The 25029-nt window shown below is 34.0% G+C and overlaps 1 protein-coding gene across 1 annotated transcript in view; it reads left to right on the plus strand.

The window, feature by feature from the left end:
• COMMD10 (COMM domain containing 10) overlaps positions 1 to 25029 on the plus strand; it is a 165797-nt gene that overhangs the window by 35656 nt on the left and 105112 nt on the right. Inside the window, exon 5 of the mRNA XM_045565625.1 lies at positions 1619 to 1729. Coding sequence (XP_045421581.1) covers positions 1619 to 1729 — 111 coding nt within the window. The remainder of the gene's footprint in view (positions 1 to 1618; positions 1730 to 25029) is intronic.

A 25029-nucleotide genomic window follows, 5' to 3' on the forward strand; every position in this document is an offset into this window, starting at 1 on the left:
GTGCCTAAGCACATGTTAGTTAATGTCAAGGCTTCACCACAATGGGGTGTGTGTTTTAATTTAATCACTAATATTTGTCTTCATCAGTTAAGTGTCTAATGGACAGAGATAGAGTCACTTAAGTAATGTCAGTGCAGTGTTGTACGGGTCCATATGAACACCTAGAAGGTGCTTTTCAATTAAGATATGACATGTGTCAAAATGCTTTGGATATATGAGTGTGGCTATAACATATTTACTCCTGTTTTATTGGCGGATCTATTACATGTTACTTTTTAAAATAGTAGCAGGATGGTATCAAACACTATGCTTACTATAATTAGTGTTGAAGATGAGTACATCAGAGATCCTTACTTATTATAACGTGCACCATTAAATTGATTTTTTACTTATTAGGTATCATAGATTATGTCTCTACAGTATCTTCCCCTTTTTTACCCATAACCTCTAAAAGGATCAGTGTCGGAAAGAACAGAACTGTATCTTTATTTTCTCATCACATCCTCTCTCGAATAGATAATACTTTCATTGCTCTCTTTCCAGCTTGGCTTTGAGTCACTGCTGTGATTCTAGTTGTTGAACAGTCTTTCAAGTTAAGTGATTAGCATTCTGGTCAAGTAAAAATTGTTGTGAGGCTGCCATTCTTACCCAGTATAGCTAAGGTACTTTTACTAAATGCATTATTACGGTCAGGTTTTCAGAGGCATATGACAATTGCATTTCACAAAACATCCCTAAATGTTGATACTTGAGAGTTACAGGAAATTAAATCTAAAATCTTATACTCATACTCCTGAGGTTGGAAGCACCAATAAGCTGTCAAGTTCAATAAAGCCACATTTGTGCTGCTTAATATTTTAAAAAATTTATCCTGCCTTAGTCTTTCTTTACTATTTTTGTCTTACCTGATTAAATTTTGCTGTTGGGTTAATTAATAGATTCAAAGGATATGCTCTAATTAGTTTCTGTCATAACTGGGAACCGTAGAAAGTTAGAGTAATTTGGTACGTATGATAGTCTGTGGGATAACACCTGCTGACTACTAGATAATCAATCTTTGCCTGGCTCTATTCCAATCTCACTGTGTCTAAAGGTGTGAACCTCTTACCATGTAGGTGGTGTCCCTATAATTTAAAAGTGTCCCTATAAATTAAAAAAAAAAAGCAAGTCTACCTGTATAATACCTAATGCAAAGATTATTCAAAGATAATGGGAAGTCATTAAAATGCTTTTCAACAATTTATGGTATTTACTAGTTGAAATTTGTAATTAAAATTCATTGGTTTTAAAAAATACTGTTTTAAAATAGTAATTTACTATTTAAAAACCATTGGCTCTTTTAGTATATTTCATTGCTTAGTTTTAGAATTTTTATTTTTAGAATAGAGTGTATTTAAAGATCACTTTTACTGTTGAATTTGACAGGCATGGCAAGAGGCCAATCTAATGAGCCCAAAGGGAGAACTTGCAGAGTATGCAGGTTAAAGGAGCCCTGGAACTGACATTCCATGAAGCCCAGGCTATCTTTGTTCATTCCTGTTGAGTGGAGATTTGCTTAAAGTTGACCATTTTCTTCCTTCTGTACCATCTGATTCCAATCTGCACTTGTCTTTCATAGCTAGAGACTGTCGGATGGCAGCTTAACCTTCAAATGGCTCACTCTGCTCAAGCAAAACTAAAATCTCCTCAAGCTGTGTTACAACTAGGAGTGAGCAATGAAGAGTCAAAGGTAAGTAATGGTATCCTGTTGCAATGATGCATTTTGTTTGTTAGGTTTTATTGTTAGCAGGGTCTTTGCTCTCTGGATTTAAAATCTAAACGTATTTCAGTTAAAAAAGGATTAATAAATTGATAGATCTTTATTTGTGACAGATTTTGATGTCACATTCAAATATCACTGTTATTTATCTGAAGAAACAGCTTATCTTGCAAGGTACCTTTCTTACTGGAACATTTCATAATGTCTTCTTTTAAATTCTGCAATGAAAAAAATTGGAGACAATATAAAATTAAGATTTTAATGTTTTAAATATTTCTGGATATTCCTGGGTATTTTGTGTTTTAAGCTGCATACGTATAATAGAGGGAGTATTTTTTGTTGTCTAGCCAATGCCTAGAATAATATGATATGATGGTGACCTGAATTGTATTTGTGTGTGTGTAGTATGTGGGCATGATTTAAATCCCAGATCTTGCAAAATAGCATTTTGGGTTAGTTTTATACCACATGGTGATTTCTCCTTTAGTGTTCATTTCGGAACAACTTGAACATGATTACCAAAGATCAAAGAATTGCTATGGAATAGTATTTCTTACTTTGGCATATGTAGAAATATATGTTTTAGATTTAATGAGAGCTATTATATTTTATATTGTAATTGATTATCTTTTTAATATAGAAAAGAGGGAGTGACTTTTTTTCCTTCAATAGAGGAGACTTTATCTCATTTTAAGATAAAATAGAATTAAAAATGAGGTTTTATGGAAGATCTTAAGAAGGAGAGATTACAGTGGTGTAATTTGATAAGAGAAAAATGGAAGAAATGTTACTATTTATGATGGACATTGAAGGATGGGAATATTATTACTTTTTTGTTAGCATTTTCACTATTATTTATTATATCATGCACATTTCTGTCTTTAAGAACCTAGACCAGTGCCCAGCACAGGTTGCATGACTACAAAATTCTATAAAATTGACTTGGGTCTTATATTAATATAATTTATTAGTTTATTACAGCATCTCAAAAGTATCATTTTTTTTTATACATTTTCACTGGAAAGTAATATAAACTTAGTAGTTAAGAGTCAAACTGACTGGGATATTATGTACAGTAGTTTCCCCTTACGTGTAGTTTTACTTTCTATGGTTTTTGTTATTTGTGGTCAACTACCATCCCAAAAGAGATGAGTACAGTACAGTAAGATTGTGTGTGTGTGTGTGTATGAGAGAAACATCACAGTCTCATAACTTTTATTACAGTATATTGTTATAATTATTCTGTTTCATTATTAGTTACTGTTGTTAATCTCTTACTTGCCTAATTTATAAATTAAAGTTTGTCTTAGGTATACATGTATAGGAAAAAAACATAGTGTATATAGGGTTTGGTGCTATCTGTGGTTTCAGGCGTCCACTGGAGGTCTTGGAACGTGTCCCCTGCATATAAGGGGTATTGCTGTATGCTCTAAAATTTAGTAGTGGTGTAACCTTGGGCATGTTACATTATCTTTGAGTCTCAGTTTCTTCATCAGTAAAATGGGGGTAATAGTTTCTATCTCACAGGATTGTTATGAAGATTAAATACCTAGTATAGGGAAAGTTGAGTGCTTAGAATTATGGTATATGCTCAGTAAATGCAGGCTGCTACCATCATTAATAAAACTATTTTTGTGCTAAAATAAATAAAGCCCTTTGTTTTAAGCCAAAGTTCTCAATTTATTAATATTTCCTGATGAAATGATTACCTTTTTACCCCCATTCCTTTCATTCTCCCTCCCTTTTTTCTTGATTATATTTTGCATATATATGTATACACACACACACACACACACACACACACACATATATATATATACTTATTGGTAAGTAGGAGAAGGAAAGCATAGAAAGTCCCTTTATTTTTCTCCCATGAACTGGGGAAGGCATTCCTTTAGGTTTAGGATCTGGAACTCACTAGCGTAGACTGGACTATTCCATGAGTAAAAATGCAAATATACATATATGCATACTCCAAGTATTTATACATCTTCTTGTTTTTTTTCTGATGACTACTGTATGCTAAGTCTGAGTAGCTAAAAGCATCTTATAGGTTGGAAGGATAGTATTTCAACCATATATTGGATATGCTTTAAGCATCATGACTTTGGCAGTGCTTGACTTTGGGTTTCTTAAGTCCTCCTAGCTTCTTTGCAGCTTTAAAATATGCCTATATGTCTGTTATATTTTTAGGTAGTAGGAATGAAAGAGTAATGCTTCTGGTAAAACAGCCACGTTTTAATTTATATTATTCAGGAAGTCAATATAGATGTGAAATCCAACTCACCTGAGATATGAGCTTGAGTGCATTTATGTTTTTATATGTGTTACTATTTTGAAATTTTGAATAAATATATACACACATGTTGGTAAGCCTTTTAACTTGCAGACCTAGTGCATTATTTTCATTAACAGACACTCAGAGGAAGAGCAACAGCACACAAATGTAGAAGATTTTTTTTTTCATCTAGTATACAGACTTAAATGACTTTTGTCTCTGCATTGTCTTTCTGTCCTATGGCATTGGGGGGATTTGGTCCCTATTTCTTATATCTTCTAAACAGTGGACACATAATGAAGTATAGAACCACTGTCAACCTGGGCAGAAACATGCCCTCCAAGTGATGTGATGTGCCCTAGCTATAAAGGCACAGTTAACTACTATACTTACTTGCCTCAGTGAACTGCTGCTTGGATTTATTGCTTTTTCTTTTGTTTACATTCTCCCTGCTTTTATGATTTGGCATTCTATTCTTTTTACTCTTAATTCATCTGGTTCCTTGATGTTAATTTTTATGTAACTCCTGTTATTAAAGACCATAAACTTTTCTGCCAAATATTTGCTCTGTTCTGAAATGAGATTTCAGGAATTCTTGACAGGTTGGAATATTAAGTAAAAGGAGTAGGGGTATGGAGTGTGTTTTAAAAACTAAGCTTGTTAAAGGAAGGGAGAGCTTTTATTAAAAGGAAGATTAATGTATAGTGGTAAAGTCTAGGCAAAAATACAAAAAAAAATAGAAAAAAAACAAAAAGTAAAGGAAAAAAGCAAAAAAAGAATAAAAAAAAAGGAAGATTAAAAGTTACCACAGCTTAGTTTACAATATAAAGTACCATAAAATACAAAGGTGTCATACTTATTAAATGGGTGTTTGTTTAAAACGGGAAGCTATTAGGTAAAATTTTTTTAATTGTGTATTTTACAGGATAGTAATCCTGAATATATACATACAGTAAAATACATCTGAGAGGATTAGAGTCAGTGTAAATTGGAGGCAAATATTTTGATGGTGTTTACTTTTGAGCTGTTGAACTGAAAACTTAACTGTAATTCACCAAAGAGTGTGGTTTCTAAGGAGCTCTTGTTCGTCTTTTTCACTTCCAACATACACATGAAAAATGTAGCCTGCAGTGAAGTTTTAATTGGTATCACAGTAGATAACATTGTTTGACTGTGGTCTGCTTTCTCTTAGAACATTTTTGTCTCAAGGCTTTCCTGTTTTGCTACTAATTTTATCATGAAAGCTGGGTGATTGTAGCTTTCCTACAGTATTTTGATATATATTGTAGTTGTTTTCATTTAATTGTCTCAGTGTTTGTCTACTGCATTTAGCAAAGTAAGATTATTTTCCTGTTCTCTGGTTTTTTAAAAAGTTTATTTCATTAGGGGGCAGTAGAGTGCTTTGCTTGCCTAACTTTTTCTGGCATTCAGTGTTATTTGAAATAACATTCAAAATAATTTGTGATGTCAGTAGTTGTGGGAGATGCTAAGTGTTTACATTTCTAATCTGTATGTAACAATAGAGTTCTTTTGTTCCCATAAACAAAATTAATGCCTATTAATCAGATATATATAGGACAAATAAATGAAATCATCATCATGCAGCTTTTAATTTGTAGATGATCATTTGCCAAAATGGAATTTAGTAAAAAGCCTTCTACACTATTGACTTTTTTGTTACATGTAGTAATTTCTTTATGATAAAAGGGAATAAAATAATTCCCAAGATAATTGAATGGCTCTGTTAGGTTATAGTGTAACTAGTTCCAGGCCAATTATAGTCAGTTGAATTTTCTTTATTTATAGGGAATAGCAAATATGTAACAAATGTTGGTAATTTTGCATGACATCAGTACTTTAGCTTTGAATTTGAATTTTCAATCCTTTAGTTTACTATTATGTTAGAAACTTAAATTAATCTGGAAAATATTTTTTAGGAATATGTTATCTTGGAATTTATTATCTAGGAGGATAGTTGAATACTCCCTTGATGGCTTGTATAATAGTTTGGTCTTTGAAAAAAAAATTGTTCAGTGGTACAATATTCTGCTTTGTAACCTAGCTATTAGAATTGAGACTGAGTTGTATATAGCCATCATTTTTAACAAATCACTGTTCCTTTTCTCCTAATTAGTGGAAATGATTCCCAGGTGAATATAGAGGAAGACTACCACTTCCTTAATTACTAATGTTGTATTGTAGGCTATGTGAACTCTCTGTGAGATTTCTTTTTTTCACCCACAGTGACTTTTCATAGAGTATGAGCTCTGAAAGAAGAAATCCACAAGGGTGGTATGGCAATGTGCCAACTATAAATGTAATTTGCTATTATATTAAGCCATTTTTGCTTTTATATTACCATCTTCAATTATAATACCTTGTATTTACTTAGTAGCTTTCAGCTACAGGGCTCAAAACTCTTTAAAAATATTGGGTGTCAAAACACTCCACTGAGGCAGGCATACAGTAGTCATTCTTTTTTGTTAAGAGAGGAGGAGAATGACATTATTTGTCAGTGCTAAAATAAGAGAAGAAATTGTCCAGTGAAAGTATGCTGCTAGTTAAAGCATGGTCTTATTTTAAAATGAGAAACCAAAAGGTCTTCTGCCTCATGTGAATGATGGTCAAAATTTCATCCCCATTTTTATTTGGGTATTTTCTCCACTTTTTAACTAATCATAATGTTTATTGACCTCATGTGATTCTAAAGTACAAGAAAATATGAAAATTAGAAGGCAAAAGTAGTTTCATTGTGCTATTTAAATTTATTAAATCTTTCTTGCTATAGACAGGTGAGCACAATCATTTATAGATGTCTTATCTTTGCAAGTAGTTATTTTGTTTCCAGTTATTTAAAAGTTATGTAATAATCACCCACTCAGGTATTTTAGGTCAGCATGGTAATGACTATTTAATAGTAAGACTGCTGCCACGTAATATCATATTTATGCTTCTTTTCAAGGGTACTCACGCCCTTTATGAATAATCCTATATATTTTGGCTGTATCTTTTTTAAGAGTGGAGATAGAGAAAGATTCTATAGGTTAAGATATAGAACCAGTTTAAAAACACAAACTAAAATAGGGCCTAATTAATAGTAATTCCTAAAAAAATTATATGCATGAAAAAGTTTTATGTCAAGAAGTAAACTCATAAATTGCCTTGCCTCAGTTAGTGTGAGTCAGGCCTCATTGGGAGGCTGAAGGGGCATCTAATTTCTTCATAGTATTATATAAAATTTTTAGATGGCTGAGCTACCTCTTGGTTTCTCTTGTGAGTAAGGGCTGCTGCCTTGAATTCTAGTCAGCCTGGGTGGATGGTATTGATCAAAGCTGAGTGTCTGGGTAGATGCAGGGCACAAACAGTAACCACTAAATGATTTAAATGATCAAGAAGATAATGACAATACATAACATCCATTGACCAATTAATATATGCCAGGTATTATTCTTGTGCTTTTATGTTTAGTCTTATTGGACCTTTGAAATTAATAAGCAGTGAATCACTTCTTTTATTGGCTTAGAAGGGTTGAAAATAATTTACAATTTAGTAACATAGCCACTGTGCTTTCATAGGAGTTACTCTGCCACCTGTCTTAAGTGAGGTTCTTGGCTTGTCCAATAAACTCTATTCTCAGAAAATGCTAAATATTTTGTTTTGATAGCCACGAAGCTCTCCTGAGGGTAGGTGACGTATTCCCATTTGCCAAGTTTGAAGAGTAAGAGAATGACCTTGATAAAGGATTAGATCGAGTATTGTTCTTGCTATTTTCTGGTGGGGTTTTCTGGGTATTAGAATATTTACAGTACTAAAGAATTAGAGAATTTTGGGGAGTAAAATATAGTCTGTAACTGAATTTTTCCAGAGAATAGCCAGCCACTCAACTAAAGTACAAGTAGGCGTAGGTCAACTGCGGTATTGATTGGCCTCTTAAGCCCTTGGGGCAGCCAGGTAGTATCTGGGGGGAACTGGAGTTCCCAGCCAGTCAGCTAGCCTCAGACTCGCTTGTTGGTTAGCAGCAGTGTAGAGTATAAACATTATCCTTTTCTTTCAGTGCCAGGGTGTGAGTTAGGCTTGGAAACCATAATTTCACTCAGAAATGGAAAGAAGTAGAAATTGTGAACTATTTTGTTCCTATTTTTTTTTAAACCTAATTCTCTCTCTCCCACTGTATAATTGCTGGTGGGATGTAGAAAACATTCATACTGAATGTAGAGCTTGAAAGTTGTACTTGGTAGCTTATTGTTAGTGATCTGAAAAGTTAACAGCAGTGACTGGCATAAAAGTATAAACATTTCCAGACCAGTGTGTGTCCGCCAGTCAATTGTGTTAATTGACAGAGGGCAAGTGTGACCTATTTTCACCTGGGTGCTTTTCGCCTCCAATATACCTTTTAGGGAATTTTGGATTACTAGTAGCTTTAGGTAATTTTTGAAGCTTTGATATAAAAATTCTTTCAGATAGTTTAGGTAAGACTTAGTTTATAACTGATTAATATGCATTAAGTGATTCATATATTAATAGCAAGTTGGACCAAATTTACATAAAAGACCAGCTTTATTAGTCTCACATAGTTTTCCCTAATCCTCAACTCTGCCAGCCTCTACCACAAAAGTTCTTTTTCTTTTTGCACATTAATTTTAAAAAGAGTAATGGCCTTTTTTTTTTTTTTAACATACAGTGAAATCTCATTTTATGGAGGGGTGGGATTCAGGGTGTAACTTCATCAGTGCAGAAGGTGATAATCTCATAGAGACAGCACTGTTCTTGAGAGGGAGGGGGAGTCCCTTAGGAAAGTACTTCATTAGATCCCAGCATAATTTCTAAATAAGTCCATGAAGCCATATTGTTGTTCTTCAGCAGTTTGTTGGAACAGTTTGCTATTTCTTTGGTTAAGCATTTAGAATACATGTGTATTCATTCTTTTAACATTGGAATCATCTTTGGCACATATGAGACCCTGGAAACAAATGAGATCTTGTCATGCATTGACTGAGGAAATAGCAGATTCACATTTTCCATCTCATACTCACTCCAGGGCTTACGCTTATTTGGGGAAAATTGTGGACTTAATTGCTGCATTATTTATTCTATTTCTTGTTGCAAAGTTTCTGGTTGAATTCATACAGGTGAATCATAGTTAAATTCACATAAATTAAATATCAAGCTACTCTATTGTATTATTCGATGACTTGCGTTGTTTGTGCTTTGTCTTTCTTACGTTTTACTTATTGATGCCATCAGAATCTTCAGGTTCCCTTCATTTCTTAGAATTTCATGGTATTACTGTGTTCATTAAGAAAGCCTCCTACCTATTACCAATCACCTATCGGTTTATAGCATCAGAGCCTGTTAGGAGAGCAAAACGTTCTTAAATATAAACTTACTGGTATTCTGTATTTGCTAGATAAGTATATTCTTGTGAAAATTTTGCAGATAAACAGACATCTTGTGTGTCCTAGTGAAAAACGGAGAAGACAAGATAGTATAGGTGGTAGGTGCTAATTTTTAAATTGACAAAGGGAAAGATGTGAGCATATTGACTTAATGAGTATCTAATTTGAAGAATTCTAATGATTACGTGATTCTTTTTTACTCTCCAAATATATTGAGGCAGATTCTATTGTTTTCAGCCAAGTTATTTTTATTAGATTTAGTTTCATATATGACTCTCTGCCATGATTTCCACTCTTGTAGGCTTTACTTGTATGCTTTAGACAGTAGGGGTTTACCTTTATTTATATTAGTATCATTAATTATCCATTAATTTTTCTTCATTTTAGAACATTAAAACATATTACATTCATTAGCACAAGAAGTTATAGAAATCAATTATCTTAACAAATTAAGGTCCTAACATTTTAGAGAACTGTAACATCTAATTTATTATATTTAAAAAGGTCTAGCTGAAGATTACTATTTGTGGTTTCTTTTTTCTTCATGTTAATAATAATGTAGAGAGTGCTTAGAAAGGGCTTAGACTTTGTTACTAAATAGCTGGTTGTCCCAAGTGCCCATCAATCCACGAATGGATTAGTAAACTGTGGTATATGTATACCATGGAGTACTACTCAGCTATAAAAAATAACGATGATACGACATCTCTTTGGTTCTCCTGGAGAGAGCTGGAACCCATTATATTAAGTGAAGTATCCAAAGAATGGAAAAACAAGCATCACATGTACTCACCAGAAAACTGGTTTCCCTGATCATCACCTAAATGTACATCGGGGAAGGATACCAATTGGATATCAGACTGGGATGGGGGGTGGAGGGAGGGGATGGGTGTATGCCTACATGATGAGTGCGTTGCACACCCTCTGGGGAATGGTCATGCTTGAAGGTGCAGACCCGGGGAGGTGGGGTGGGGAGGGGATGGAGGTATGACTACATGATGAGTGCCAGGCGCACTGTCTGGAGAATGAGAATGGACGCGCTTGGGACTCTGACTCGGGGGGATGGGCAGGACATGGACAGTGTATATGACCTGAACTTATGTACCCCCATGATGAGGTGAAATAAAAAAAAAAAAATAGCTGGTTGTCCTGAGACAAAGCATTTTACCTCTCTTATCTTAGTGCATTCATGTATAAAATAATGGGTTTAAATTAAGTGATCTCTACCATCCAACTCAAAAAAACCCCTGTAATATATTTTAACAGATAATGGAGAATAAGGTGAAGGACTGATGGTGCCATTGGTAGTAACAACAGCACAGGGTTTGACTGTCTGCCACCTAGAAAGTAGCTGGAGGCTCTCAAGCAGGTTACTTATCTGACTAAGACTTATATTCTGATCTGAAAATTGGGATAATAATAGCTACCTCATAAGGTTTTTCTGAGAATTAAATATGATAGCAAATGTGAAAGTGTCTATTACAGTACAGTTTCGTTCATTGATATCTTCATTCCTTGAAGAGGTCTTTCCAGGTTAGGGCTGGAGAATTAAAATGCCCAGCTCTTTGTAAGGCCACAGCTTACAAATTTGAGCTTTGACAAAAGTGAAACTAGCTGTGAAAGTAGAAGACATAAGATAGTTCCTTCTATTTTTAATAATATCTCTAATATCTTTAGGATAAATTTTATTGCTATTTGATGGCATTGGAAGAAAATATTTAAGGGAATGTTAGGTCTGTTAAAAGGATTTACTGAACTTTGTTCTTTGATTCTAGTAATCTTCTTTTCATAAAGAACTTAATCAGAAAAGGATACTAAGTAAAAATCAGGAAAGAATACTCAGTAAGCATTCAGGCAAACAGTTGGATCCAATTCTGTTACTTTTATTTTTAAGAGACTAGGATGTGGTAGTGGTGGTGGTGGTAGAGTGTCTCACTGTGTTGCTCAGTCTGGTCTCAAATTCCTGAGCTTAGCAATCCTCCAGCCTTAGCCTCTTGAGTAGCTGGATCTACATATACCACTGCACCTGGCTCCAGTTCTGTAACTTTTTGAATGAATTTGGGTAAGCCACTCAGCAATTGTCAATTTCTTTAGAAATAATGTCCATTTTAAGAATACTAGAATATATGCGATGTCTTGAACATTTAAAGAAAACTTGTTGTGTTTAGAAATATTAAATCAAAGAAGAGATACTGTCAGAACATTTTGGAGGAAATGACTCACTTAGAAACACAAATAATAAAAGCCTACTATAATTTGTTAACATTTCCTATTAGAATTTTCATGTGAGGAAATCTTAATACAATGGACTCTCTTTTGAATTTGTGAACATTCTCTTGTTTTTACATTGGTATTTTTAAATTTATTGGATCTTTAATTATAACCTGTTTTGCATGTAGCCTTGAACTGAGTGTATTGGTAATTATATGGTTTTTTTTTGTATATATACTGATTTGTTAAATATTCTTGATGGATTAGGCACAGTAGTGGCGTTTGAACTTAGGATTTATTTGGTTGTTTTCTGCTAGGATGGCAAATTTTAACCTTTGTTATTGGGGTTGGAGTAAAAATTTGGGTTCATTATTGTGACTATTTAAGTGGAAAAAGTTAATAAAGCTCTATAATAAAAACTATATATAAAGCTGTTTGCTTAATAGAAAGTATGTTCCTTGCTTATAAAAAATGAGACTATAACTTTGAATGTTTGATGAATATAAAACTTTAGACAGAGATATGTATTATGCTTCCTTAATTTGAAAATAAAAAAGTAAAGAAATTAGAAATGTACAAATCATTTCATTATTATGGGAAAAGTACATATCAAATAGAAATTAGGAAGATTATAGACATCCCAATTTCACATTTGTAATGGACATATGAAAAGTTCAATGAAGTATCTTCAGATTTTTGAATTTGTAATGGAGAGTTGCTTTCTATGAATACATCTATCTACAAAAAGCAGCCACTGACTTGGTTCTTAAATATTCATGCTATTTAAGCACTAAAAAATGTTACCTTTTAAGCAACATACACTGTCAATAGTAATAATATTAAAATCAGTATGATGTTTGGATCTTCTAGAACTGGATCATGAAATATGCTTAGTGCAATCTTACCCAAATGTGTAAGTGACTTTGAGACTTTTTTTGTTTTTAGTATTACCAGTAATACTGATGTTCTGGGAAAGAAGTTTCAATGAATTGAACCTAATTAAAAAATTACTTAAGATTGTCACTTGGTCAAGCAAAATTGTTTAGCATGCAATGCTCTCAATTACAAATACCATAAGCAAAAAGGAAGAAGAATTTAAAAGTATTATTGGCAAGGTATATAGCATAGGTCACAAGTTCCTTCCTTTTTAAGGCTAAATATTTCATTGTACAGGTATACCTCATTGTATTGAACTTCACTTTATTGTGCTTCACAGATACTGCATTCTTTACAAATTGAAGATTTGTGGCAACCCTGCATCCAGCAAGTCTGTTAGTGCCATTTTCCCAACAACATGAGTTTACTTCATGTCTATGTGTCGCATTGTGATTTTTCTCACAGTATATCAAACTTTTACATTATTATCTTATCTCTTATGGTGATGTGTGATCAGTAATCTTTGATGTTACTATAGTAGTTGTTTTGGGGCACCACACACCACAACTGTGTAAGATGGCAAACTTAATAAATGTTGTGTGTGTTCTGACTGCTCTATTGCCCAGCTATTCCCCGGTCTCTTTCTCTATCCTCCTTGAGCCTTTCTATTCCCTGAGACACAACAATGTAGAAATTAGGCCAATTAATAATGCTACAATAGCCTCTAAATGTTCAAGTGAAAGGAATAGTTGCCTGGCTCTCATTTTAAATCAAAAGCTAGAAATGATTAAGCTTATCAGGAAGGCATGTTAAAAGCTGAGATAGGCTGAAGGCTAGGCCTCTTGTGCCAAACAGCCCAATTGTGAATGCAAAGGAAAAGGTCTTGAAGGAGATTAAAAGTGCTTCTCCACTGAACACAGGAATAAGAGAGGGAAACAGCCTTATTGCTGATGTGAAGAAAGCTTTAGTGGCCCAGATAGGAGATCAAACTAGCCACAATATTCCTTTAAGTCAAAGCCTACTCCAGAGCAAGGTCCTAACTCTCTTCAATTCTGTGAAGACTGAGAGAGGTGAGGAAACTACAGAGGAAAAGTTAGAAGTTAGCAGAGGTTGGTTCATGAGGTTTAAGGAAAGAATGTCTCCATAACATAAAAGTGTAAGGTGAAGCAGCAAGTGCTGATACAGAAGCTGTGGCCAGTTATCCAGAAGATCTAGCCAACAAGTGAGATAACTGTTGTAATTTTAAAAAACAAAATATATGATATTGGCTTTGGAACCAAATAGTGCCCTAGGACTTGAAAAATGGTGAGCAAACTATTAGCAGCAGCTAGAAAATGTAAGGAAATTGTTACTGGAGGCTGAAAAAATAGAACCTGAGATATGTAGTTATAAAACAATTGTCAAAATTGTGTTGTCTGTATAACTCAGAAGATGGAAGAAAATCTACTTAGTAAACATCTGGATTTGCCTGAGATATCTAGGCAGAATGTTGAAAGTTAGCTGGTTGTTTCTAGCTGTATATAAGACCATATGACAAGAAAGAGATGTGCTCAAGAAAAAAACTGATCAGTTACAACCAAAATTTATAAGGAATAAAGAGGGGCCAGGACTTGCTGGGCTGGAGAATACCACTGTTTCTCATCTCCCGTCTCTCAGTTGGCAAAATATTCTCCAAATACAATATAGCCTGGCACTGTAGATCAAATTAGGGGAATAGCTGTAAAACCCTGTGTTAATGCCCCTGAAAGATTATGGAGATGCCTGCTAAATCCTGCAAGCTACAGTAAAGCCTTCTTCAATCTTAAAAGAATTGTCTCAGAGCAGTCTGACGCATCCAAAATAAGTCTAGGAGAAGGAAGTATGTCTCAAAAACAATTCTACATCTGGCTTTAACTTAAAGTCACCAGATGTATTAGCTCTTAACAAGACAGCCAATTTGTCCTTTGAAATTTTGATGCCAGGGTTCTCCTCTCTAGTTATAAAAGTCCTAGATGGCATCCTCTTCCAATAGAAGGCTGTTACACCTATATTGAAAATTTGTTGTTTAGTGTAGCCATATTGCCTTATATACTGTTTATCTCAGGTTCTATGTAGAACAATAACAATTTTTATACACTGCTTGTGGGAGTGTAAACTGTACAACCACTTTAAAATTAAACATATGTATTTATATATACACCCACACATACATATTTTAGTAAATTGCAAAAATGATCTCAGTTCTTCACGCCTTACTATAGACATGACCTTTGAAGTATGACTTTGCAGCATGTTCTATCAACAATTAGAATCTATTTCCCTACTCCTACATTGTTCCTAGAATTTGATAGTAATAGTCTTTTTAGTTTTAGCTATTTGATGGGTATCTAATGGTGTTTTATTATGGTGTTAATATTTATTCTCTTAATTGCTTGTCAGATGACTTACCTTTATCCTTTTTTTTAATTGGCTATTCGAATATCTACTTAGGTGAAGGGGAGGGGAGGAGTGCCTCCAGAGTTTGAGTTTACCTTCTTGGGCTGCCATTTCTCCTAGATCCAGGCCTGTAAACCATTATTTGTTTTAACTTTGCTTATACCTCTCTATTGCCTTTAAGCCAATGTTTTTAAATTTTTGTTTGTAATTTTGCCAAGTTTTTAGTTAAGGATTCATTTGCATTAATAATTTAAACATTAGTGTGCATTTTGTAAAGTCCTTTGTAAATGAAGTATCATTCGCCTTGCAAACAATTGTTTTTTCCCTGAGGTCAAGACTAATTTGTTGACAAACAATTTTGTTGTGCTTGACAAGTAACAGGTGCTAACATCTTTTACAGTCTTATCACAGGGAATAGAGAGTCTAGGTCACCATGTTCATTAATTAATTCCAGGAAATTTTATTTCTCCTGTGGCTAATCATTTACATTTGACATGAATCTGTGATCTGTGCCTGTGGTCTCCTTTGCTTCCACCTTTGTCCTCTGTAGTGTATTTTTCTCACAGTAGTCATAAGTTTTAAATATAATTCAGATTACGCTATTTCTTTGTTCTGGATATTTTAAAGGCTTTCCTTATAACTCAAAGTAAAACCCAAAGGCCTTAGCATAGCCTGTAAGATCTAAACCTACACTGCCTGTTTGACTTCATGTCTTACCTTGCCCCCACCTATTTTGCAGTAACTATAGAAGTTGCCTTGTTTTTCCTGATATTCTAAAATGCTCCTGCCTCAGGGCCTTTGTTTTTTTTTTTTTTTTTTGAGACAGAGTCTCGCTCTGTTGCCCGGGCTAGAGTGAGTGCTGTGGCGTCAGCCTAGCTCACAGCAACCTCAGACTCCTGGGCTTAATCAGTCCTTCTGTCTCAGCCTCCCAAGTTGCTGGGACTACAGGCATGCGCCACCATGCCCGGCTAATTTTTTCTATATGTATATTTTTAGTTGTCCAGATAATTTCTTTCTATTTTTAGTAGAGACTGGGGTCTCGTTCTTGCTCAGGCTGATCTCGAACTCCTGACCTCTAGCAACCCTCCCGCCTCAGCCTCCCAAAGTGCTAGGATTACAGGCATGAGCCACCATCCCTGGCCGCCTTTGTATTTTTGTTTCCTCTCCTAGAATGCCTCTTCCCTAGATATCCACATGGATTGGCATATCCCCTCCATTAGGTCTCTGCTTAAGTATAATCTTATTAGAGAGAGGCCTTTTCTGAACACACATTACAAATAATTATAGCATTCCTCCTTCACTCTTTATCCAGATTCTGAGCTAGGTGATTAAGTTGATGAAAATGGATATTAAAATTTCTACTTTAGTCAGACTCACAGTGATGTGAGAGAAAAAGGCTTGGATGCACTGCAGTTAATTAGGAAATATGTTAAGCACTAAAATGGTGCCCCAAACACTAGGTGCTTATAAATGGTAATGAATTATGGAGGCTTATTCAAAGTGCAGTGTGAGTGCACAGATGCGTGGGATTGATCTTGTCTAGATCCATAGGGAAAGATCCACAGAGGAAAGTACATTTGAATTAGCCCTTAGTAAGTGAGTGGAAAAAGAAATGGATAGTCTGGGTAAAGGGAAGAGTGTACACAATGACTAAATTCAGAAAGATTGAATTTAAATGTATCGCCCAGAAAAATGCTTAATTAACCTCCCTCATGGCTTTTGAATTTAACAGTTAGCATTTCATTTTACAATATGAGTAGATTGTTCCAATAACATTGTATTATGACCTTAAAGAGAGTCAGTGACAAAATCAGGTATTTATTTTAATTTTTAAAATTAATAACTGTACCATGTAAAGATTAGTCAGTATACTGTACCAGTAAAATGTAGTAGACCAATCATGATACTATTAAATTACGAGGTAAAGTATAGTTGATTAATCAGGATACTGTTCAATCCTTAAACGACATAGTTTCTCAAGTATGTTGACCTGAATGTTATTTCATAAAACTGTGAACTTTATTTCCAAGTGATCATTTAGAAGCTTTAGGTATCTAGTGATACCACTTCATTCTTAAGACATTTAAGGATTAAACAAAAAAAGACATTTAAGGATAATTCAGGATGAAATAGTGATGGACCAGGGATTGGAGGCAGTAAAGTACCTAATGTGGTGCTTGATACACTAGATATTCATAAATGATAATGGATTTTAGAGGTTGGTGTCCACGTGCAGTGGGACAGCAAACAACAGGTTATTTTCTGTGTATTTGCTTCCTTCCCTAGGCCCTCGATCCCATTCTCTGCCTATTAAGTAGATGAAACTAGAAATAGCAATACGGGAGAGACTAGTGAATATTCAGATTTATGTGTTTCAGAATTATTATGACTTCTGCTGGTTACTGTTTTGATGACAAACTATGAATTTTTTAAAAATGTAAATTTATTCTGAAAATTTAGCTCAGATTCATTTATTAATATTTAATATTTGTTCTGGCATTGGCAACAAGCTCAACCCATTGTATATTTATCCTCAAATAGTAACTTAGCATCCTAATATCACATACTGCACCAAAACATGAGGAAGACGAGATCTTTGCTCTTTTTAATTAAATGTGATAGATAAGGCTGTAAAGGCAGGAAAGCAGCTGAAGATGGATGAGTCTCTTAGGTATGAGGTAATTTTTAACAGCTGTTTCGATTGCATCAGATATACAGATTTTATTTGAAGGAAAAGCCTAAGGAAAAAACTGCTATCTGTGAAAACACAAAGTAATACCTGTATTGAAAATGAACACATTCGTTGATACCAGAAGCTTCTTTAACTTATTTTTTAAGCCTCTATAATATTCTTTGTCCTCGGAACCTTGACATAAAAACTTTCACAAAACCCTTGACTTTTAGTCAAGGCAGCATGCTTTCTCGTCCTTTGTACTGAAATTAGGAGGAGTATGTAGAAGAATGTTTTAGGTTCTGTGTTGTGCTTTTCTCTTATGGGAAATAGTGTGATTCAGTGCAGTTATTCTCACTTGCTACTTGGAGAACCTGTGCTGTTCTGTGGTGGAAATGCTAGCATAGGGCTTTGTTTGGGAAAGTTTGTTTCTTATTTTGATACTATGTCTATTCTTTTTCATGTTAATATCATTTTGTTTTATAAAATAATGCTGATGGTAAATAGTGGGGCTTTGAAAAGAAATATATCATTTCTTAGAAAATAAAATGTTGACAGGCCCATGAAGTCCACCAGTTATGTGTTTCTGTGTGTGTGTGTATGTGTGTGTGTATGTGTATGTGTGTGTATATATATGTATGTATTGTACAGGTCTGTGAAATCTAAATGTCTGGGAACTACTGATTGAGTAGAAAGATCCTGGGCTTTTGATTCAGCAAACCTGGTTCAAATTTTTTCCCTGCTATGGCTCTTAATCTTTTTCTTCTCTAAAATGAGGATGTGAATACTTACTTACTGGGGTTGTTGTGAGAATTGACTGAAATAATGTATGTATAATGTTGTAGTGCCAGGTGCATAATAGGAGCTGAACAAATTTACTTTCCTTTCTTCATTTTTCTTATAAGTTGTTGTGGGTACAGGGAATCCCAGGTACAGTTACAAGTGCAGTTTACCATTGAACAAAGCAGGGGATGGGGCGCTGACTCTTCTGAGTCTAAAATCCAAGTATAACCTTTGAGTCCCCAAAAACTTAACTATTAAAACTAATAGCCTGCTGTTGACTGAAAGCCTTGCTCATAACATAAATAATTGATTAACACAAAATTTGTCTAGTATATGTATTATATATTGTATTTTTATAGTAAAGTAAGAGAAAAGAAAATGTTACTAAGAAAATCATAAGGAAGAGAAAGTATATATACTATTCATTAAGTGGAAGTAGATCATCATAAATGTCTTCATCTTTGTCATCTTCACATTGAAAAGGATGAGGAGGAAGAGGAAGAGAAAGGGTTGGTCTTGCTATCTCAGAGTGGGCAGAGGCAAAGGAGGTAGAGGAGGTGGGTGGAAGGGGAGGCAGGAGAGAAGCAGGCACATTCAGTGTAACTTTTATTGAAAAAAATCTGCTTATAAGTAGACCCACGAAGTTCAAGCCTGTGTTGTTCAAGGGTCAACTTTAAGCTGAATATAAACCCAAGAGAAAAAATGAAGAAAGGAAGGGGCCTTGGCAATCCACAGTTTGAACTTCTTAGTAAATGGACATGGCAGAGTTCCGTGTCCATATTTGGAATTTAATAAATATGTATTGATTTTAAATTATTTGAAAATATTGGATAAGGGAGTTAATATAGTGTTTGAGTGATATAGCAAAGAAAAATAACTCAAATTTGAGAAAAATTTAAAGATTTTAAATTTTATTGTGGTAAAATAAATCAGGCATTCAACAAAATACTGTGGTAATGAACCCACCATTTTTACACTGTCATGTTAGCAAAGTATTAGATGTAAATTTTCCCAGTCTCATTATTTATACTTATAACTATAATATGTAATTATCAAAGTATGGCTTTTATTGTTCCAAGGTATTTTCAAGCATTATGTTATTAATGCTTCTAAGTAGGTATGATATATACTATATATATTAATATTTCCATTTTGCATATAAGAGAAAACTGTAGCCAAGATGGCTAAGTTACTAGCATAGTTAGTCATGGTTAATAAATCATAATCAGAGCTAGATGTTAAGATAACTAGTGTAGTTGTCTTTTGTGTTTTTATTTTGCTGTTATTTATGTCAAGGACAACTTTATTAGGACCTAGTGTGTTTTCAGCATTTACTTTTCTCTCTTGCCTCCTATGAAACATTTTAATCCTTATTTTCTTATAAATTGGGAGTTTTATGACAGAGAGAATAATTTCCCCAAGGTCACATTAATAACCTTATAATTCTGAAGCAGAATATATCTAATCACCAAACCCCCTTGCTTGCACTGAACTACAATGACAAGAATTGTTGCCATGGCGGTTAGATAAAGTCAGCCAAAGGAAATCTTTCTTGGTGTAGACAGCTGGAATAGGCCCAGATACTGTCTTTCAGGTTTATGAGCAACAGTTGTTTTTTTTTTTAATTTATATATTTTAGAGGACCTTTTTCAAATTGCTTTAAACACTTAGAGATTTCTATATAAAGTAATTCAACTAAATAAGACATATGCAAATCAATTTTCATTTAGTGATTATATATCAGTATAGATAGACTATATATATATATGCATAGTATGTGTAAAATTTTAATTAGGCATGGGCTGTAACCTTTACTAACTGTTGTCTCTATACTTAGCTACCAAAATGCCAGGCTAGGTTGTGATCCAACTCAGTAGCTTTTGGTAAATTTCTTTGCTATAAAAAAGAATGTATGTGGTGGGGGTGGAGAGTAACCAAGCCCCAGCCCAGCTGGGTGGATTATGTACATTTATCATTCCGCATAATTGAACTAATTTTGATTGAAGACTTTATAGATGACACAACACTATAATGAGCCACAAAAGTGGCAAGTGTGCACCTTGCTGTCTGAAAGGACAGTTTGTGTGAGATTAAGTTGAGAAATATAATCTTTTGGAGAGATACTTATGAATGTCTCCATTGGTGTTTGATTATCATATAGAGGACACCTTGTAATTACTTTGGAGCAGTAATTTGTGAACTATTTTAGATACAGCACCCTTTAAAAAATATATCAAATATTCAGAGTCCTAATATATTTATATATTGACAAAAATGGAGTAACTCTTTTTGAGTAAATTGGAGTGAGGGAGTCATGCATTGTTAATAATTTGTCCTACTCATTCTTCCCCCTAAATTTCTAGAAATCTCTCTGCCCTTCTTAGGGCTCCTTGCCACTTCTTTAGAGGTTCAAATAAGAAAAGAGAAGTCTTGACTTAAAGAATAAGCTAAAGGGAAATAATAATTATTTTACTTTAGTGAATAATTTTTAAATAATATAGCAATTAAAGAGATGTATGCAAACACTTTTGATATCAAAAGATAAAACATGCTTATTAGTACCTACTGTCTAGATCTTCTTAGATCTTTTTAAAGCATCTTTATAAAATTTTTAAAATATTGCCCTTTTCTTCTTGGAAAGATAATTAAAAAGAAAGACAAACTCAAAAACCAACATAAGGAAATTATCTTGACAATTTTTGAATAGTTTATAGTAGGATTTATTTTATGGGCATTACATTCTTGAATTAGTAAGAGATTATGCTTTTATTATAATATGTAGCAGCAAATTATGATATTTTATTCATAAAATCATTTTTGTTTAGAACACTTTTGTGCTTTCTAAAAAAAGATGAAATGTTTATTTTAATTTTTAAAATTAAATGATGTGCAAAGAAAAACCCACCCAATTTCCATTTGAGTGAAATGTATGTATAAGTTTTTGTTACGTCTTGTATGTGAGTAAATAAACATAGTTTCCTGTCTTTCCTTGTTGAAGTTGTGGATTTAGCTACAAAGTGGTGATTGAGGTACTTTGTGTAACTATTTTACTTAGCTAATATAAACAAATTCTAATTAGCCTCTGTTTTGAAGTATTAGTTATCTTTTCTCTTACTACCAGATAAGTGTGGGAAATTGACAGTAGTTTGTACAAAGCTTTAGATAGTTCTGTGATGAAATTTTCATCAATTTAGAATAAGTCCTCCCAGTGAGCATGCCTATGTTGTTGAATGTTCATGCCATTACTGCTAATGAAATAAAAATGTTAAGCAAAAATGTTAATAGTACCTGTCTAACTTCTAAGACACTCATTGTAAAAGCTAACTGTTAAGGTTTACAAATGACCACCTACATCTTTATTTCAAGGGAATTCTGGGATACTTCATTTATTTTCTCAAAATAATATGTGAAGTAGTAAAAAGTGTGGATTTTTACTGCTTACTAAGACTTAGCTTCATAATTTTTTGGGGGAAAAATTTATACTTTTTTCAGGGGGCTTGTGTTGTACAGATCAAATATGATATTTTACATATAGCCACTTAATAAGTTATAATGTGCCCTTGGTAAAGTAGAATGCACCTAGAGGTTACAGTCTGAGCCCTAGAATTTGTTTGAAGTCCTTGGAGGTAGAGTTAAACACCCCCTAAAAACTTGGAAGTGAAGAAAGTGCTTTTCCCTTGGAGAGTTATCTTATATGTTTTACACAGAATTAATCATGACCAAGGTATAAAAAATTATAGATAAAGCCAGTATTAATCTCAGTCTATGCTTATAGCTTTTCTAATTATTTAACATAGCTAAAGAAAGTGTGTGTTCCTTTCAAGTTGCTGAAGTGGCCTTGTGCTGTTCAGACCTAGTGATAGTCTCTGAGACTAGGATCAGCACTGGCAGTGCATGAAGAAAGGGAATTTAAATCAGAAAAGTCTGAATAATCTGGTTCCATCGTTGACGGAGTGCCAAGGGTGAGAAGGATACTTTAGGCTATTTAAAATAGCCTCTTTATCAAGTTCTCCTGGTTTTGGTTCTGACTCTAAGCACAGCCCTGACAAGGAACACAGAGCTGTAGAGATCATAATCGTGTTTTGGTAATTGTACTTATTGTAAATTAATAATTGGCCACTCTTATACATCTGTGTACTTGGTGTATTGGTTGGCTAGTGCTGCCATAGCAAGTACTACAGAGTGGGTGGCGTGAAAAACAGACATTTATTTCTAACAGTTCTGGAGGCTGGAAAGTTCAACGTCATGGTGCTGGCAAATTCAGTTTCTGGTGAGGGCATTCTTTCTAGCTTGTAGATGACCACCTTCTTGCTCTGTCCTCACACGGCCTTTCCTTGGTGTATGCATGTGGGAAGAGAAAGAGTAAGCTCCCTGATGTCTCTTCTTATAGGGGTACTAATCCCATCCTATCAGGGCCCTGCTCTGTGACCTCTTTTAACTTTAATTACCTCCTTAGAGGCCCCATCTCCAAATACAACCACACTGGAATTTAAGGCTTCAACATGTGAATATTGGAGTACGCAAGCATTCAGTTCATAATACTTGGTTACCCTGTATCTGCCTCTGAGGTTAGTTATTTTTTATAAAGGTGTATAGTGTTGTTATTACTCGCAAATCTTAAGGACTTGAACCCAGATCTTCTAATTCTGAGCTTAAGACTCTGTAAGTGGCCAGACATGCCCATTTTCCAAAGATAATTGTAATTCTATATGGGTAAGCACTCTGGGGAAAATTTTAGCAAGTTTTATTTGTACTATCACGTGCAAATAAACCAAAATGCTGTGCTTTGTTTTGTGAATTATCATATTTAAATTCAGCTGTTGGTAGTTGGTGCCCAAAATAAAAGATTTTGCTTAGTGATATGTCTAAAGCTTACAGAATAATCTAAGACTGGAAAAATATCTGAGCCCAGCAACTTCATGTATTACATATTGAGAAGTATGCAAAATGTTAAGGAAACATCCCATATTGGCTTAGCAGCTGGTATTTTTATACAGAAAAAATTTGATTTAAGTTAATATCTAAGGCTAAATGGAGATGGGAAGAAAGTAGAGAAAAGCTTTGGATTTTTAAAGGAGTAGGAAAGTTATTATTTACACTACTTCAGGGATAAAAAGGGGGGAAAGGAGTAGGCAGGGAGACAGAGGGAGAGTGTAAGAGATTACATAAAGGAAAATACTATGGTGATGCTAATTGTATTTTGTAGGAATATGGATGCTGCCTCTTTGAAATGTGTTACCTCAAATTACCAGGGACCTTTAGCTTTTTTGGTTCCGCAAAAGCATAAGAGTTCCCTCAGATCTGGAGCATTTGTTCAGACTAACTATTGCTTTATGGTATCAGTCTTAGGTAGGAAATATTCAGTCCTATAGAGTTTAGTCTGATAACTTAGAAAGCAGAGCTGAGTTCCCATTTGAAAAGATTTACTTACAGTGTTTTGTGTTGTGAAGTCTAGTATGTCTTCTGTAGCCATAGCCCTGGACCAGGCAAGAACCGTGGAGAAGACGGGCCCAGGGCTCCTGAGTCCTGACTGTGCATATATGGAGGTTAAAATTAAAAAATATTTTACTAATCTGTTACTCATCTGACATAATGAGACTTTGGAGCTTAAACTCTCCGTGCTTTATAATTTTTTTAAAAATTGATATTTCAGTATGGTTATTCTTGTAAAAGCAAGGATTGATTTAATATAAGAGGACATCTTTAATAATTTTATGTAATATAATCAGATCTTTGACTTTGGTGCTTGTAAAGTTTTGTAAAATTTAAACTACCTAAAATTACGGCAGCATTGTAGTCTTTATTTAGGATTATTATAATGTAAATTAATATGTATAACCCTCTGTTTTGTATGCATATTATCTCTTAATATATAGTGAACATATTTAGGTAATAAATATTAAGGTCAAGACAAAGTCATATAATCTTCATCTAATGGCTGCCTCTTGTTCCCCATTTATTTCATTTTTAAAGTAGTTTACAAATGAAAAAAAAATTGATGTTAATGTCTTGGCATTAAAGTCCATTTCTTAGAAATCAGGAAATTCCTAAGTTATGCTTCCTCTAGCAACCATATTTCAACATGATTTCTGTGGGTACAGTGATTTTCAATTTTCCTGTTATGCCTTTAAAATGTTATATAAGCCAAGTTAAGCAAGTTAATATTAGAGTAGGAGTATAAACTTTGGAATTTCCTGACTTTTAACAATTTAACTGTCTGCTTTGCTTTGGTGGGCTGGATCATGCAATTTAATTTATATAGTTAGTATAAATATATTTATATTCAAAGAGGTAATGGTTATTTTCAGCCATCACATTATGAAAAGCTTTAAAAAAAGAATAATTCTGATCCTGTCTACAGGGTGAAATACTTGGTGTTTGCCCTTCATTTTTGGTAGCTTTCAATTTCCGTCTCTCTAGCTATGACCAAAAGTCATTCCAAAAGTCCTGGTCAGTTCTTTGTTTTCAGTAGAGAAGTTATAGTTTCATAAATCATCCATATGCTCTAGATATATTATAGAAATACAAATAAAATTGCATGTGCTAACTGAAGAAGCCAAAACATTGGCTAATAGCTTCCTCATTGATGCAGTTTTAACTTTTTTTTTTCTGGAACAAGGATAGTCAGAACACTAGTAAT

Source organism: Lemur catta, chromosome 12 (assembly GCF_020740605.2).
Source record: "Lemur catta isolate mLemCat1 chromosome 12, mLemCat1.pri, whole genome shotgun sequence".
Taxonomy (NCBI): Eukaryota; Metazoa; Chordata; class Mammalia; order Primates; family Lemuridae; genus Lemur; species Lemur catta.